Here is a 15,956-nt window from a genome sequence, read left to right as displayed (position 1 = left end):
GCCTGTGTCTGTGGGAGTTTGCGCATTCTCCCTGTGGTTGCGTGGGTTTCCTCCGGGCGCTCCGGTTTCCTCCCGCACCCCAAAGATGTGCTCTTAGGCTGATTGGTATATCAAATTGACCCTGGATCTGGCTAAGTTAGGGGTCCCACTCATAGACACGCAGAGCAGGGTAGGTGTAGGAGAATGCGGCGGCGCAGGCTCGTTGGGCCGAAGGGCCTGTTTCCCGTGCTGGGTTGTTCTTTGTTCTCTTTGTTGTTCTATCTCCAACGTGAGAGAATCTAACTATTGTTCCTTGAGATACAATGACATTACCATCGCTGAATACTCCATGATCAACATCCTGGGGGTTACCATTGACTAGAAACTGAACAGGACGAGCCATATGAATACTGTGGCTACAAGAGCAGTTCAGAGTCTAGGAATGCAGTAGCGAGTAACTCATCTCCTGACTCCTAAAACCTTGTCCACAATCTACAAGGCACAAATAAGGAGTGTGATGGAATACTCTCCATTTGCCTGGATGAGTGCAGCTTCTACAGTCAAAGTTAAGGAGTTCAATACCATCCAGGACAAAGCAGGCTTTTTGATAAGCATCTCATCCACCACTTTAAACATTCACATTCTCCATCACCAATGCAAAGTGGGAGTGGAGCGTACCATCTACAAGATGCACAGCAGCAACTCCTTCAACAGCATCCTCCAAGCTCATAGTCTCTACCACCTAGAATGAAAAGTACAGTGGTTGCATAGGAACAACACCCATGCAAGTTCCCCTCCAATTCACTCACTATTCTGGTTGGAAATATATCACTGTTCCATCACTATCACTGGATCAAAATTGTGGGACTCCCTCCCTAACAGCATTGAGGAGGTACTTACAGTGGTTCAAGAAGGCAGTTCACCACCTCCTTCTCAAGGGCAATTAAGGATGAGAAATAAAGAACAAAGAACAACATAGGACAGGAACAGGCCCTTCGGCCCTCCAAGCCTGTGCCGCTCATGAGCTAAACTAGACCATTTGTTTGTATCCCTCTATTCCCAATCTGTTCATGTGGCTATCTAGATAAATCTTAAATGATCCTAACGTGTCTGCCTCAACCACCTTGCTTGGCAGTGCATTCCAGGCCACCACAACCCTCTGTGTAAAATACGTTCCCCTACCATCTGTGTTAAACCTTGCCCCCCTCACCTTGAACTCGTGACCCCTTGTGTTCGTCACCTCTGACCTGGGAAAAAGCTTCCCACTGTTCACCCTATCTATGCCTTTCATAATTTTATACACATCTATTAGATCACCCCTCATCCTCCTTCTTTCCAGGGAGGACAACTCCAATTTGCCCAATCTCTCCTCATAGCTAAGACCCTCCATACGAGGCAACATCCTGGTGTAGCCAAACAGGCCATCTAAAATGGCGTATTGTAAAGCACTCTGGGACAACTGGGCAAGAAACTAAACCGACAGGCTGCAGTTTAAAGACAGACACACAGGCTGCAACCCTGATGAGTGAATACAGAGGATATGGGCCATCTCCAGGATGAAAGAGACTTTCTGGTCACACTGGGTTGTGTGCCAGACATAGGGGCACCGTGAATCCTTATTTAGGAGGAAGGTATGTGACCCATGTGCCTACAACACCTACAGGCATGGCCGCTGGGGACATACCCAGAGATCGGTGTGGTAGCACCTGATTGGACTCTTATTGATCAGGGTGATCAAGTCCTGATTGATTATTGGCAATGGCCAAAAAAGGGGCGTGAAACCAAACGGGGTATAAAGGATGCTGCACAACCAGGAATCTCTCTCTCTCTGATCCCACGAACGAGCTACAACAATGGTGAACATCGCCAGCAAGAGGAGAGCCACCACACCCGAGAAGGAAGAAAGAAAGACCACAGCCAGAATGCCTGACCAGACCAAAGGACCAAACTACACAAGCAACTACCAAGACCAGCACACAGATAAAGGCCAATATTTGTTTGGGTACTTGTCAGTCACGCAAAGTCAAGGTCTTGTATTGTACTTGAATTCTAGCATTTTCTGTAAGATAACTTATTGTTGGTCGGGTGGGTGATTATTGATTGTGTGGGTTTAAATAAATATTGTTTGTACTAATAAGACGTCTACTCAAAGTTATTTGTCCACCGTATAAGGGTTAAAAGAGACTGATTTTACAACACTGGTAAACCTTTTCTGTACTCTCTCCAAAGCCTCCACATCCTTCTGGTAGTGTGGCGACCAGAACTGGACGCAGTATTCCAAATGTGGACTAACCAACGTTCTATATAGCTGCAACATCATTCGGCAACTTTTATACTCTATGCCCCGTCCAATAAAGTCAAGCTTGCCATTTGCCTTTTTACCGCTCTCTCCACCTGTGCTGCCACTTTTAAGGATCTGTGGACTTGCAAACCCAGGTCCCTCTGTGTGTCTATACTCCTGATGGTTCTGCCATTTATTGTATAGCTCCCCCCTACATTAGATCTACCAAAATGCATCATTTCGCATTTATCTGGATTAAATTCCATCTGCCATTTCTCCGCCCAATTTTCCAGCTTATCTATATCCTGCTGTATTCTCTGACAATGTTCATCACTATCCACAAGTCCAGCAATCTTTGTGTCGTCTGCAAACTTACTGATCACACCAGCTACATCTTCTTCCAAATCATTTATATATATTACAAACAGCAGAAGTCCCAGTACAGAGCCCTGCGGAACACCACCAGTCACAGACCTCCAACCAGAAAAAGACCCCTCCACTGCTACCCTCTGTCTTCTATGGCCAAGCCAGTTCTCCGCCCATCTAGCTAGCTCACCTTTTATCCCGTGAGATTTAACCTTTTGCACCAGCCTGCCATGAGGGACCTTGTCAAACGCTTTACTGAAATCCACATGGACGACATCCACAGCCCTTCCCTCGTCAATCGTTTTTGTCACCTCCTCAAAAAACTCAACCAAATTTGTGAGGCATGACTTCCCTCATACAAAACTATGCTGTCTATCGCTAATGCGATTATTCAGTTCTAAATGCTGGTCTAGCCAGTGACATCCACATCCTGTGAAGGAATACAGTGTTTTATGTGTCACAGTGAGTCTACTAAGTCTAAATGCTACATCTCAATCCATTCAATTCTTAGAAAGAAAAATAAGGATTTGAATTTATATACTAGACGTCCCAAAGTGCTGTACAGCCCAATGAAGTGCCTTTTTCGGCTTTTGTTATTTCTGTAATGTAGAAAACACAGCAGCCAATTTTCAAACAGCAAAATGATAATGATCAGAAAAGCTGTTCTTAGAATGAAATTGTCAAAGATAGCATGACTCTTACTCACTCTGAGCAGTGGGGGCTTTTCTAATTTTTGAAATCAGAAACAGTAGAAAGATTACCTTCGGTTATCGGGAGTAATGCAGCACTCAACGAGTGGGGCAGATTGGAATCCAAACTCTGAAACAGAAGTTCCAGTCAACAGATCCTGCCAGGAACAAAGAAGTCAGATTGAGTCCTTTATACAATTCAAGCAGAGAGAAGTTTTTCTTCTTTGATATGGAGTCCTTCAAACTTTCTATATAGAGCAAAATTCATAAACAATGAGGTGGATCATAACAGGCTTCATAGGATTACCCAGCATTCAATTCAACCAATCCATGCTGTTGTCTCTGTTCCACTTAAGTCTTCTTTCCTGGTCCAAATTTATAAATGTAACCGTCTATTCCCTTCTCCCTCATATACCTGTCTCTTTTCCCTCTAAATTACATTCACAATATTCACTCAGACCATTCCTTCTGATAATGAGTTTCACATTCTCTCTTGGTTAAGAACATAAGAACTAGGAGCAGGAATAGGCCATCTGACCCCTCAAGCCTGCTCCGCCATTCCATAAGATCATGGCTGATCCTTTCATGGACTCAGTTCCACTTACCCGCCCACTCACCATAGCCCTTAATTCTTTCACTGTTCAAAAATTTATCTACACTTGCCTTAAAAACATTCAATGAGGTGGCCTCAGCTGGCAGGAAATTCCACAGATTCACAACCCTTTGGGTGAAGAAGTTCCTCCCCAACTCAGTCCTAAATTTGCTCCACCCAGTTCTAGTTTCACCCACCAGTGGAAACAATGTCCTGCTTCTATCTGATCTAGTCCATTCATAATTTTATATGTTTCCGATGATGTGGAGATGCCAGCAGGACAGTAAGAACCCTCACAACACCAGATTAAAGTCCAACAGGTATATTTGGTAGCACAAACTTTCGGAGCGCTATTTCTTCCTCAGGTGAGTCACTCAGCTGATGAACACTCACCTGATGAAGGAACAGCGCTCTGAAAACTCAAACTACCAAATAAACCAATTGGACAATAATCTGGTGTTGTGAGACTTCTTACTTTATATGTTTCTGTAAGATCTCCCCTCATTTTTCTGAATTCTAATGAGTATAGTCCCAGTTTACTCAGTCTCTCCTCATAAGCCAACCCTCAACTCCGGAATCAACCTTATGAATGTCCCCTGCACCCCCTCCAGTGCCAGTATATCCTTTCTCAAGTAAGGAGACCAAAACTGTACACAGTACTCTAGATGTGGCTTCACCAGCACCTTATACAGCTGCAACATAACCTTCCTGTTTTTAAACTCCATCCCTCTAGCAATGAAGGATAAAATTCCATTTGCCCTCTTAATTACCTGCTGTACCTGCAAACCAACTCTTTGTGATTCATGCACAAGGACACCCAGGTCCCTCTGCACTGCAGCATGCTGCAATTTTTTACCATTTAAATAATAGTCCATTTTGCTGTTATTCCTACCAAAATGGATGACGTCACATTTACCAACATTGTACTCCATCTGCCAGACCCTTGCCCACTCACTTAGAGTATCTATATCCCTTTGCAGACTCTTAGTGTCCTCTGCACACTTTGCTCTGCCACTCATCTTAGTGTCATCTATCAATTTTGTCACGCTACACTTGATCCCTAACTTCAAATTATCTATGTAAATTGTAAACAATTGTGGTCCCAGCACCCTTCCCTGAAGCACACCACTAATCACTGATCGCCACCCAGAAAGATACCCATTTACACCTACTCTTTGCTTTCTGTTAGTTAACCAATCCTCTATCCATTACCTATAACACCATGCACCTTTATCTTATGCAGTAACCTTTGGTGCGTCACCTTGTCAAATGCCTTGTGGAAATCCAGATACACCACATCCACTAGTCCCCCATTGTCCACTGTGCACGTAACATTTTGAAAGAATTCCACCAAATTAATTAAATATGACCAGCCCTTCATGAACCCATGCTGCATCTTCCCAAAGAGATAATTTACATCCAGATGTCTCGCTATTTCTTTCTTGATGATTACAGATGTTAAGCTAAGCTACAGTTACCTGCCTTCTGTCCACCTCCTTTATTAAACAATGGCATCACATTTGCTGTTTTCCAATCTGCAGGAACCACTCCAAAATCCAGCAAATTTTGATAAATTACCACTAGTGAGTTTGCTACTTTCCCTGCCATCTCTTTTGGTTCCCTGGGATGCATTCGATCGGGGCCAGGAGATTTGTCTACCTTTAGCCCCATTAGCTTGCCCAACACTACCTCTTTTGTGATAATGATACTTCCTATGTTCTCATCTGTCATAGCCTTCCTGTCACCAATTTTTGACATGCTATTTGTGTTTTCCACTGTGAAAACTGACACAAAATACCTGTTCAATGCCTCAGCCATTTTCTCATTTCCAGTTATTACATCCCCCTCTCATCCTCTAAAGAACCAAGAAGTTCCTTCTGAATTCCTGCTTGAATTTCTGGATAACTATGTTATATTCATTTTCTCTAATTATGCTCTTCCCCACAAGCAAAGCATTGTCTCTCTATCCATTTTATCAAAATCTTTCATAATTTTAAAGACCTCCACTAGGTCACCCCTCAGCCTTCCTTCCTTCCAGAGAGATCCAGAAAATGCAAAAAAACTCAGCAAGTCTGAGATTGTCTGAGAAGTCACATGGGATCAGAGATGAGCTGGCAAGGTGGATACAAAACTGGCTCAGTCAAAGAAGACAGAGGGTAGCAGTGGAAGGTGCATTTCTGCTGTGACAAATGGCGTTCACACAGTAAAAAGTCTGACAACACCAGGTTTCAGTCCAACTGATTTATTTGATAGTAAACTCACTAGCTTTCGGGTTAGCCCCTTGGGGCTAAAATTGGTCACAGTCCAACGCCGGCATATCCACATCATGACAAATGGCATTCCTCAGGGATCAGTACTGGAACCTTTGCTGTTTGCAATATATATAAATGATTTGGAGGAAAATGTAACTGGATTGATTAGTAAGTTTGTGGACGACACAAAGGTTGGTGGATTTGTAGGTAGCGATGAGACCATCAGAGGATACAGCAGGATATAGATCAGTTGGAGACTTGGGTGGAGAGATGGCAGATGGAGATTAATCCAGCCAAATGTGAGGTAATGCATTTTGGAAGGTCTAATACAGATAGGAAGTATACAGCAGAACCCCTCAGAGTATTGATAGGCAAAGGGATCTGGGTGTACAGGTACACAGGTCATTGAAATTGGCAATGTAGGTGGAGAAAGTAGTCAAGAAGGCATCCGGCATGCTTGCCTTCATCGGCCAGGGCCTTGAGTTTAAAAATTGGCAAGTCATGTTGCAGCTTTATAGAACCTTAGTGAGGCCGCACTTGGAATATAGTGTTCAATTCTGGTTGCCACACTACTTGAAGGATGTGGAGGCTTTGCAGATGGTACAGAAAAGATTTCCCAGGATGATGCCTGGTTTGGAGGGCATTAGCTATGAGGAGCGGTTGGAGAAACTTGGTTTGTTTTCACTAGAACGACGGAGGTTGAGGGGTAACCTGATAGAAGTCTACAAGATTATAAGAGGCATGGACAGAGTGGATAGTCAGAAGCCTTCTCCCAGGGTGGAAGAATCAATTACTAGGGGGCACAGGTTTAAGGTACGAGGGGCAAGGTATAAAGGAGATGTACGAGGCAGATTTTTTATACAGAGGGTGGTGGGTGCCTGGAACTCATTGCGGGAGGGATGTAGTGGAAGTAAGTACAATAGTGACTTTTAAGAGGCGTTTTGACAAATACATAAACAGGATGGGAAGAGGGATATGGTCCCCAGAAGTGTAGGGGGTTTTAATTAAGCCTGCATGGTCAGTGCAGGCTTGGATGACCGAAGGGCCTGTTCCTGTGCTATAATTTTCTTTGTTCTTTTGTCTGACAACATCTGTGGAGAGAGAACAGACCCAATCTTTCACGGCTCTAAGCGTTGACCCTATTCTCTCTCCACAGATGCTAAGATTTTCCAGCATTTTCTGTTTGTTTCACATTCCAGCATCCGCTGTATTTTGCTTTTCAGAAGAGATCAAGCCTGTCATTCCATTATGCATTTTTGGTAACATCCTTGTAAATTTTTGGTACATACTCTTCAGTGTCACTCTATCCTTTTTATAATTTGATTTGATTTAGTATTGTCACATGTATTGTTTCCTGCACGCTAAACAAACAAAGCATACCTTTTTTTTTAAGTCCTGACTTCAATTTTATTCAAAATAAACAATTTGGAATACAAGGTATTACATGGCTGTCATCTGAAAAGACAGTAAACGTGAAATCATAAGACTGCCAGTCCTTTTTTTTAGTGATAGCCACTTTATTTTTTTCAACCTTCTTGCTTCTTCTTTTGTTGTGTTTTTTGGCAAACCGTATGTTTCTCAGGAACTTGGGATCAACTCCTTTCAGGGGCTCAAAGCGATACGATTTGGGCTTTTTGATCCCCGTCCTGTGCCACTTGCTGGACTGATTGTGGTTGGTGTGGTTCTTGGACTTGGCCATGACTGTTAAAGTGATCTGTGCCTCCTCTGCCACATACATAGCGGAGAAGGAAGGAGACGGTGCAGAATACATTACAATGTTACAGTCCTAACTGCGGTGTAGAGAAAGGTCAACTTAATATATGGTAGGTCCATTCACAAGTCTTTATTCCAATTCAATCCAATCAAGTCCAATTCAGAGTCTCAACAAGTTGGGACATTCCCGATCCGAGCTGATAAGACAGGGCTCTCACCTCCTGTCTTGGGCTTGACCTACATGATCCAAGCTGATTGGAGTAGGCAAGCTTCTTCTCCAAGGCTGGACCTCATTTGCATCTTAGCCAAAAGGCCGAGATGCCGCTTTTAAAAATTGCTTCAAATGAAGTTGAAATGTAACATAATGACTTCAACCAAGCACAGCATGTCAATACTACACTTGATCTTAGCCAAAAGGCCAAGAAGCCTTTCCAATCACAAGTCTAGTGGCAGCAGGGAAGAAGCTGTTCTTGAGTTGGTTGGTACATGATCTCAGACTTTTGTATCTTTTTCCCAACAGAAGTAGATGGAAGACAATATGTCCAGGGTGTGTAGGGACATCTAACCAAGTTTCGATACAGGTTTAGCGTAACTTCCTTATTTTACCATTCTATTCCTTTAAAAATAAAGCCTAGTGCCTGATTTGCTTTTTATGACCTTGCTAACCTGTAGAATAATTTTTAGCTGTGTCCAATACCCCTTTCTTCCTCTATCCCTTCAAGTAATAAGCAGCCTCCCTGTCCTTCCTCCAAAATGTACAAGCTCACATTTATCTGATTTGAATTTAAAATACTGTTTGTCCAATCTGCCAGATTAGTAATGTCCCTCTGTAACACTTTTCAGGGAGACATGGACAGGCTGGTGCAATGGGCAGATTCAGTTTAATGTAGAGGACTGTGAAGTGATTTTGGTAAGAAGAATAAGGGGGAGGCAACATAAAGTCAGGACACTGTTTAAAAAGGAGTGTAGGAACAGAAAGAGGCAGGTGTGCTTTCTATTCCCCCACAATGTACCTGGACAGGCACCGGAATGTGGAGTCTCGGGGTGTGGAGAGTCTGCAGAAGGATCTAGATAGGCTGGGCGAATGGGCCAGGAAATGGCAAATGGAATTTAATGTTGGCAAGTGTGAGGTGGTCCACTTTGGTAGGAAGAATGGTAGGAAGGACTATTACTTACGTGGCGAAAAACTGCAGCAGGCGACGGTGCAGAGGGACCTCGGGGTCCTTGTGCATGAGTCGCAAAAACCCAGCTTGCAGGTGCAGCAGGTGGTCAGGAAGGCGAATGGGATGCTGGCCTTCATAGCGAGGGGGATTGAATATAAAAGTAGGGAGGTCTTGCTGCAGCTGTATAGGGCATTGGTGAGGCCGCAGCTGGAGTACTGTGTGCAGTTTTGGGCGCCGCACCTGCGCAAGGATATTTTGGCCCTGGAGGGAGTGCAGAGGAAGTTTACTAGGCTGATACCGGAGTTGAGGGGATTGAGCTATGAGGAGAGGCTGAATAAACTAGGCTTGTACTCGTTAGAGTTTAGAAGAATGAGGGGAGATCTCATTGAGACGTATAAGATGATGAATGGGATGGATAGGATAGAGGTGGAGAGACTCTTCCCGCTCAAAAAAGACAGTAGGACTAGGGGGCACAGCCTCAAGATAAAGGGGAGGCGGTTTAGAACGGAGTTGAGGAGGAACTTCTTCACTCAAAGGGTGGTGAATCTCTGGAATTCTCTGCCCGTTGAAGTGGTGGAGGCTGTCTCGCTAAATATTTTTAAGAAGCGGGTTGATGGGTTCTTGATAAGAGAGGGGATTAAGGGTTATGGGGAGAGGGCGGGAAAGTGGAACTGAGCCACAACAGATCAGCCATGATCTTATTGAATGGCGGGGCAGGCTCGAAGGGCTAGATGGCCTACTCCTGCTCCTATTTCTTATGTTCTTATGTTCTTATTTTCGCAGTAACTTCATTGCAGTGTGAATGGCAGCCTGCTTGTGACACTAATAAATGAATAAATAACAATTTGTTTTTAGTCTCAGGATGCTCCAAAGTGCTGGATAGCCACAAAAACATGTCTTAGAAGTTAAGTCATTGATGAAATCAAGAAAATGCAGCAGCCAATTTGTGCACAGCAGGATCCCAAATAAGTTAACTTGATAAAGACCATGATTATCTGTTTCAGTGAATGCTAGTTTTGGGATAAATACTGTCCACAGAACATGAGGAACAACACAATTGCTGTTCTTCCATTGAGTCCGTGGAATCTGTCTTTTCTATGCAAATGTTAAAATGGGTCTTTGGATTAATATCAGATTGGATTGACAAACACAAAACTGACCAAAATAGTCTTACCCAGAGAATGACACGTCCATCAAAAGAACACGTGAGAAAGCGACAGTCATTGAAACAAAATTTGCAGCAGCTAACTTGTTCAGTATGCGCTGTGACAACTCGAAATGGAATCTGAGCAGAGATAAAGAGACATGGATTAATGTCCGTTCTTTGCACGCTGACCCGTTGCCCCCGCACACTGACCTATTGTCCCCGAACGTTGACCTATTGTCCACACTGACAAATACCCTACATCTAACACAGCAATGTGAGTGATTTTCAGAATGTGGTTCACTGAGTAAAGATCTTTGGGTTTTTCTGGACTGAGAGACTGACTGTGAAGCCCCTCTTGCTGATCGGTGTGTGAGCTGCTGACTTGTAGCAGCATTGGGAATAGACAGTCCTGTTCAGGGACGCTCTGTGCTACACGTGTTTCTTTGATCCAGTAAGGTACAGTTTGTTCTCTTGTTTCTGTGTCAACACTACCTGATCAATGTTTCACTCTGGAAAACAGTCGCAAAGAGCTCTCCGCAATCAACATTTACTGTGTGGTTGAGATGTGAGCAGTGTTCGTTTGTACAGATAGTCGAGGTTGCTAAATATGGTCTGATGACTGGAATAATCATTGTCAATTGTATTAATGGGGATGTGTTAACCCAAGGAATGAAGTCAGTTTCCCTCTCGCCTCTCCTAGATGCATGTCTACATGTTCATTCAGCCCTGCCCCTGTTCACAATAAGCTTTGCTGTACATCTCCCCACCTGTGAATCCCCTGTGTAACCCCTCTCCCCTTGTGTATCCCGTTCTCTCCTTTGGATTCAGACCTCCTCCTATTTCTGTGTGACACACTCAAGAAGCTAAATATTTTCTTCCTTGTTTGAGCAGACAATTTTCCCCTACACCTTAACTTCTGACCTACATTGGAGGGACAGGTAGTATTGAGGAAGCAGGGGGGCTGCAGAAGGACTTGGACAGGTTAGGAGAGTGGGTAAAGAAGTGACAGATGGAATACAATGTGGAAAAATGTGAGGTTATGCACATTGGAAGGAGGAATGGAGGCATAGACTTTTTTCTGAATAGGAGAATGCCTAGGAAATCAGAAACACAAAGGGACTTGGGAATCATTATTCAAGATTCTCTTCAGTTAACATGCAGGTTCAGTCGGCAGTTAGGAAGGCAAATGCAATGTTAGCATTCATGTCGAGACAGCTAGAGTACAAGAGCAGCAATGTACTTCTGAGGCTGTATAAATCTCTGGCTAGACCCCATTTGGAGTACTGTGAATAGTTTTGGGCCCCATGTCTAAGGAAGGGTGTGCTGGCCTTGGAAAGGGTCCACACGAGGTTCACAAGAATGATCCCTGGAATGAAGAATTTGTTGTGTGAGGAACGGTTGAAGACTCTGGGCCTGTACTCATTGGAGTTTAGAAGGATGACGGGGGGTCTTATTGAAACTTATAGGATACTGCGAGGCCTGGATAGGGTGGATGTAGAGAGGATGTTTCCACCAATAGGAAAATCTAGAACCACAGAGCACCAACTCAGGCTAAGGGGACAATCCTTTAAAACAGAGATGAGGAGGAATTGCTTCAGCCAGAGAGCAATAAATCTGCGGAACTCTTTGCTGCACAAGGCTGTGGAGGCCAGGTCATTGAGTATCTTTAAGGCAGAGATAAATAGGTTCTTGATTAATCAGGTGATCAGGCATCATTTGGAAAAGGCAGGAGAATGGGGATGAGAAAGTAATCAGCTATGATTGAATAGCACAGCAGAACTCGATGGGTCGCGTGGCCTAATTCTGCTCCGATGTCTTATGGTCTATTGGACAAGCTAAGAGGTGATGGGGGATGGAATGTTGGTGAGTCGGGAGTTGGGGGGTATTATGGAGATGCTTCCTTATTCTTTTATGGGATGTGGGCATCGTTGGCGAGGCCAGCATTAGTTATCCATCCCTAATTAACCTAGAGGATGGTGGTAAGGTACTTTCTGGAGCCACTGCAGCCCTGTGGTGATGCAAGTTGATGGGGAACCTTGTCTGTGTCTGTTTCCATGGCGACGAGGGGCACCTTACCTAGGCCAGTCTCCATGGAGATGGACCGATGGCCCACTTACCTGGGTCAGTCTCGATGATGATGATGACCTACTTACCTGGGCTAGTCTCCATGATGATGGGCTGCTCACCTGGGCAAGTCTCCATGGCGAAAGACTGCTTATCTGGGCCAGTCTCCATGGCAATGGGCTGAAGGGCACTTTTCCTGGGGCAGTATCCATGGCAATGGGCCAAGGGGCACCATATGTGGCCAGTCTCCATGGCAACGGGCCAAGGGGTGCTTACCTGGGCCAGTCTCCTCGACAATGGCCAAGGAGGTGTTTACCTGGGCCAGTCTCCATGGCAGTGGGCTGAGGAGCACCTTACCTGGGCCAGTCTCCATGACAATGGCCAAGGAGGTGCTTACCTGGGCCAGTCTCCATCGCGATGACCAAGGGGCACCTTACCTGGGCCAGTCTCCATGATGATGGGCCGAGGGGCATCTTACTGGGCCAGTCTCCATGGCGAGGAACCGCTTACCTGGGCCAGTTCCCAAGGCGATAGGCTGAGGGGCTGCTTCCTGGGCCAGTCTCCATGGCGATGGACTGGGGTGTTGCTTACTCGGCAAGCCTCCATGGCGATTGGCACGTTGCTTGGGGCAGTATCAATGGTGATGGGCTGAAGGGCTGCTTACCTGGGCCAGTCTCCATGGCGATGGGCCGAGGGCACTTTACCTGGGCCAATCTCCACGGCAGTGGGCTGAGGGGCACTTTACCTGGGCCAGTCTCTACGGCGATGAGCTGAGGGGCCGCTTACCTGGACCAGTCTCCATAGTGATGGGCACCTTACCTGGGCCAGTTTCCATGGCGATGGGCACCTTACCTGGGCCAGTCTCCATGGCGATGGGCAGAGGTGCACCTTACCTGGACCAGTTTCCATGGCGATGGGGCGAGGTGCACCTTACCTGGGCCAGTCTCCATGGCAATGGGGCAAGGGGCACCTTACCTGGGCCAGTCTCCATGGCGATGGGGCGAGGGGCACCTTACCTGGGCCAGTCTCCATGGCGATGGGGCGAGGGGCACCTTACCTGGGCCAGTCACCATGGCGATGGGTGGAGGGGCACCTTATCTGGCCAGTCACCATGGCGATGGGGGCGAGGGGCACCTTACCTGGGCCAATCACCATTGCGATGGGTGGAGGGGCACCTTACCTGGGTCAGTCTCCATGGCGATGGGGCAAGGGGCACCTTACCTGGGCCAGTCTCCGTGGCGATGGGGCAAGGGGCACCTTACCTGGGCCAGTCTCCGTGGCGATGGGGCGAGGGGCACCTTACCTGGCCAGTCATCATGGCGATGGGGCGAGGGGCACCTTACCTGGCCAGTCACCATGGCGATGGGGCGAGGGGCACCTTACCTGGGCCAGTCTCCATGGCAATGGGGCGAGGGGCACCTTACCTGGGCCAGTCTCCGTGGCGATGGGGCGAGGGGCACCTTACCTGGGCCAGTCTCTGTGGCGATGGAGCGAGGGGCACCTTACCTGGGCCAGTCTCCGTGGCTATGGGGCGAGGGGCACCTTACCTGGGCCAGTCTCCGTGGCGATGGGGCGAGGGGCACCTTACCTGGGCCAGTCTCCGTGGCGATGGGGCGAGGGGCACCTTACCTGGGCCAGTCTCCATGGCGATGGGGCGAGGGGCACCTTACCTCGGCCAGTCACCATGGCGATGGGGCGAGGGGCACCTTACCTGGGCCAGTCTCCATGGCGATGGGGCGAGGGGCACCTTACCTGGGCCAGTCTCCGTGGCAATGGGGCGAGGGGCACCTTACCTGGGCCAGTCTCTGTGGCGATGGGGCGAGGGGCACCTTACCTGGGCCAGTCTCCATGGCGATGGGGCGAGGGGCACCTTACCTCGGCCAGTCTCTGTGGCGATGGGGCGAGGGGCACCTTACCTGGGCCAGTCTCCATGGCGATGGGGCGAGGGGCACCTTACCTGGGCCAGTCTCTGTGGCGATGGGGCGAGGGGCACCTTACCTGGGCCAGTCTCTGTGGCGATGGAGCAAGGGGCACCTTACCTGGGCCAGTCTCCGTGGCTATGGGGCGAGGGGCACCTTACCTGGGCCAGTCTCCGTGGCGATGGGGCGAGGGGCACCTTACCTGGGCCAGTCTCCGTGGCGATGGGGCGAGGGGCACCTTACCTGGGCCAGTCTCCATGGCGATGGGGCGAGGGGCACCTTACCTCGGCCAGTCACCATGGCGATGGGGCGAGGGGCACCTTACCTGGGCCAGTCTCCATGGCGATGGGGCGAGGGGCACCTTACCTGGGCCAGTCTCCGTGGCGATGGGGCGAGGGGCACCTTACCTGGGCCAGTCTCTGTGGCGATGGGGCGAGGGGCACCTTACCTGGGCCAGTCTCCATGGCGATGGGGCGAGGGGCACCTTACCTCGGCCAGTCTCTGTGGCGATGGGGCGAGGGGCACCTTACCTGGGCCAGTCTCCATGGCGATGGGGCGAGGGGCACCTTACCTGGGCCAGTCTCTGTGGCGATGGGGCGAGGGGCACCTTACCTGGGCCAGTCTCCAAGGCGACGGGCCGCTTACCTGAGCCAGTCTCCGTGGCGATGGGGCGAGGGGCCGCTTACCTGAGCCAGGGGCTCGTTCTCCCAGGCGCTCTGCTCCACGGTCTCCCTCCCATGGATTTCGGCGCGCTCCAGCAGCAGCGGGTCTGCGGGAGGCTCAGGCCGGGCCTGGGCCTCGGCTTCGGCCTCAGGCCTGGGCGCTGAGGGCAGCATTGGCGGCGGGAGCTGCTCCACCGGGGAAACCCTCACAACCGCTCCTGTCACCATGGCAACCGGGCCGCGCGGCTTGGCCCCGCCCCGTGCCGTTCGCCCGTCACCATGGAAACCGGGGGCGGGGGCGGGGCCTCGGGGTCACTGACCCTGATGCCAAGTGGCTGCTCAGTCAGTCAGTGTGGGTGTTCATGGTGGCAGAGCCTGGGCCCAATAGTCATCAGTAATCACCCCTCAGAATATCTCCAGCTCAGCATGGTGAGTCACTCAGAACAGATAGTGTTTTAAAATTCTTATCTCCTCAGTATTTCTCCACCTTTATAAAAGTTACAGTTGATTCAGCTGCTGCCAGTATTTCACAAATTGAACTTGGTCATACCAGCTGTGTTATTGAATCCCTGCCAATTTTTAATTAAGTTACAGGATGTGGGCATCAGTGGCTAGGCCCAGCATTTATTGCCCATCCCTAGCAGACACCGTGGTTAGCACTGCTGCGTCACAGCGCCAGGGACTCGAGTTCGATTGCCAGCTTGGGGTCACTGTCTGTGCCGAGTCTGCACGTTCTCCCCATGTCTGCATGGGTTTCCTCCTTCAGGTACATCAGCCACGCTAAATTCTTCCTCTGTGTACTCAAACTGCATATTGTGTTTTAACCCATATACAGAAATCATAGAAATGCCACAGTACAGAAAAAGGCCATTCGGCCCATCGAGTTTGTACTGACCACAATCCTACCCAGGCCCTATCCCCATATCCCTACATGTTTACCCACTAATCCCTCTAACCTACACATCCCTGGATACTAAGGGCAATTTTAGCATGGCCAATCAACCTAACCCGCACATCTTTGGACTGTGGGAGGAAACCGGAGCACCTGGAGGAAACCCACGCAGACACAAGGAGAATGTGCAAACTCCACACAGACAGTGACCCAAGCCAGGAATCGAACCCAGGTCCC

General features: G+C 48.2%; 1 protein-coding gene and 1 pseudogene across 1 annotated transcript in view; both read right to left on the bottom strand.

Moving 5' to 3' along the window:
• LOC145342488 (WD repeat-containing protein 88-like) overlaps window positions 1–15,005 on the bottom strand; it is a 64,578-nt gene extending 49,573 nt beyond the window's left edge. Inside the window, exons 1-3 of the mRNA XM_080188051.1 lie at window positions 14,852–15,005; window positions 10,210–10,320; window positions 3,388–3,473 (exon numbers count right to left, since the gene is read on the bottom strand). Of these exons, the coding sequence (XP_080044177.1) occupies window positions 3,388–3,473; window positions 10,210–10,320; window positions 14,852–15,001 (347 nt within the window). The 5' untranslated portion in view covers window positions 15,002–15,005. The remainder of the gene's footprint in view (window positions 1–3,387; window positions 3,474–10,209; window positions 10,321–14,851) is intronic.
• Window positions 8,122–8,302, bottom strand: LOC145342804 (U2 spliceosomal RNA; annotated as a pseudogene).
• Window positions 15,006–15,956: the final 951 nt, after the last annotated feature.

Source organism: Carcharhinus amblyrhynchos, chromosome 4 (genome assembly GCF_965287045.1).
Source record: "Carcharhinus amblyrhynchos chromosome 4, sCarAmb.v2.hapA, whole genome shotgun sequence".
Taxonomy (NCBI): domain Eukaryota; kingdom Metazoa; phylum Chordata; class Chondrichthyes; order Carcharhiniformes; family Carcharhinidae; genus Carcharhinus; species Carcharhinus amblyrhynchos.
The sequence above is the reverse complement of the archived record's forward strand: the minus strand, read 5'-3'. Positions and strand labels throughout refer to the sequence as shown.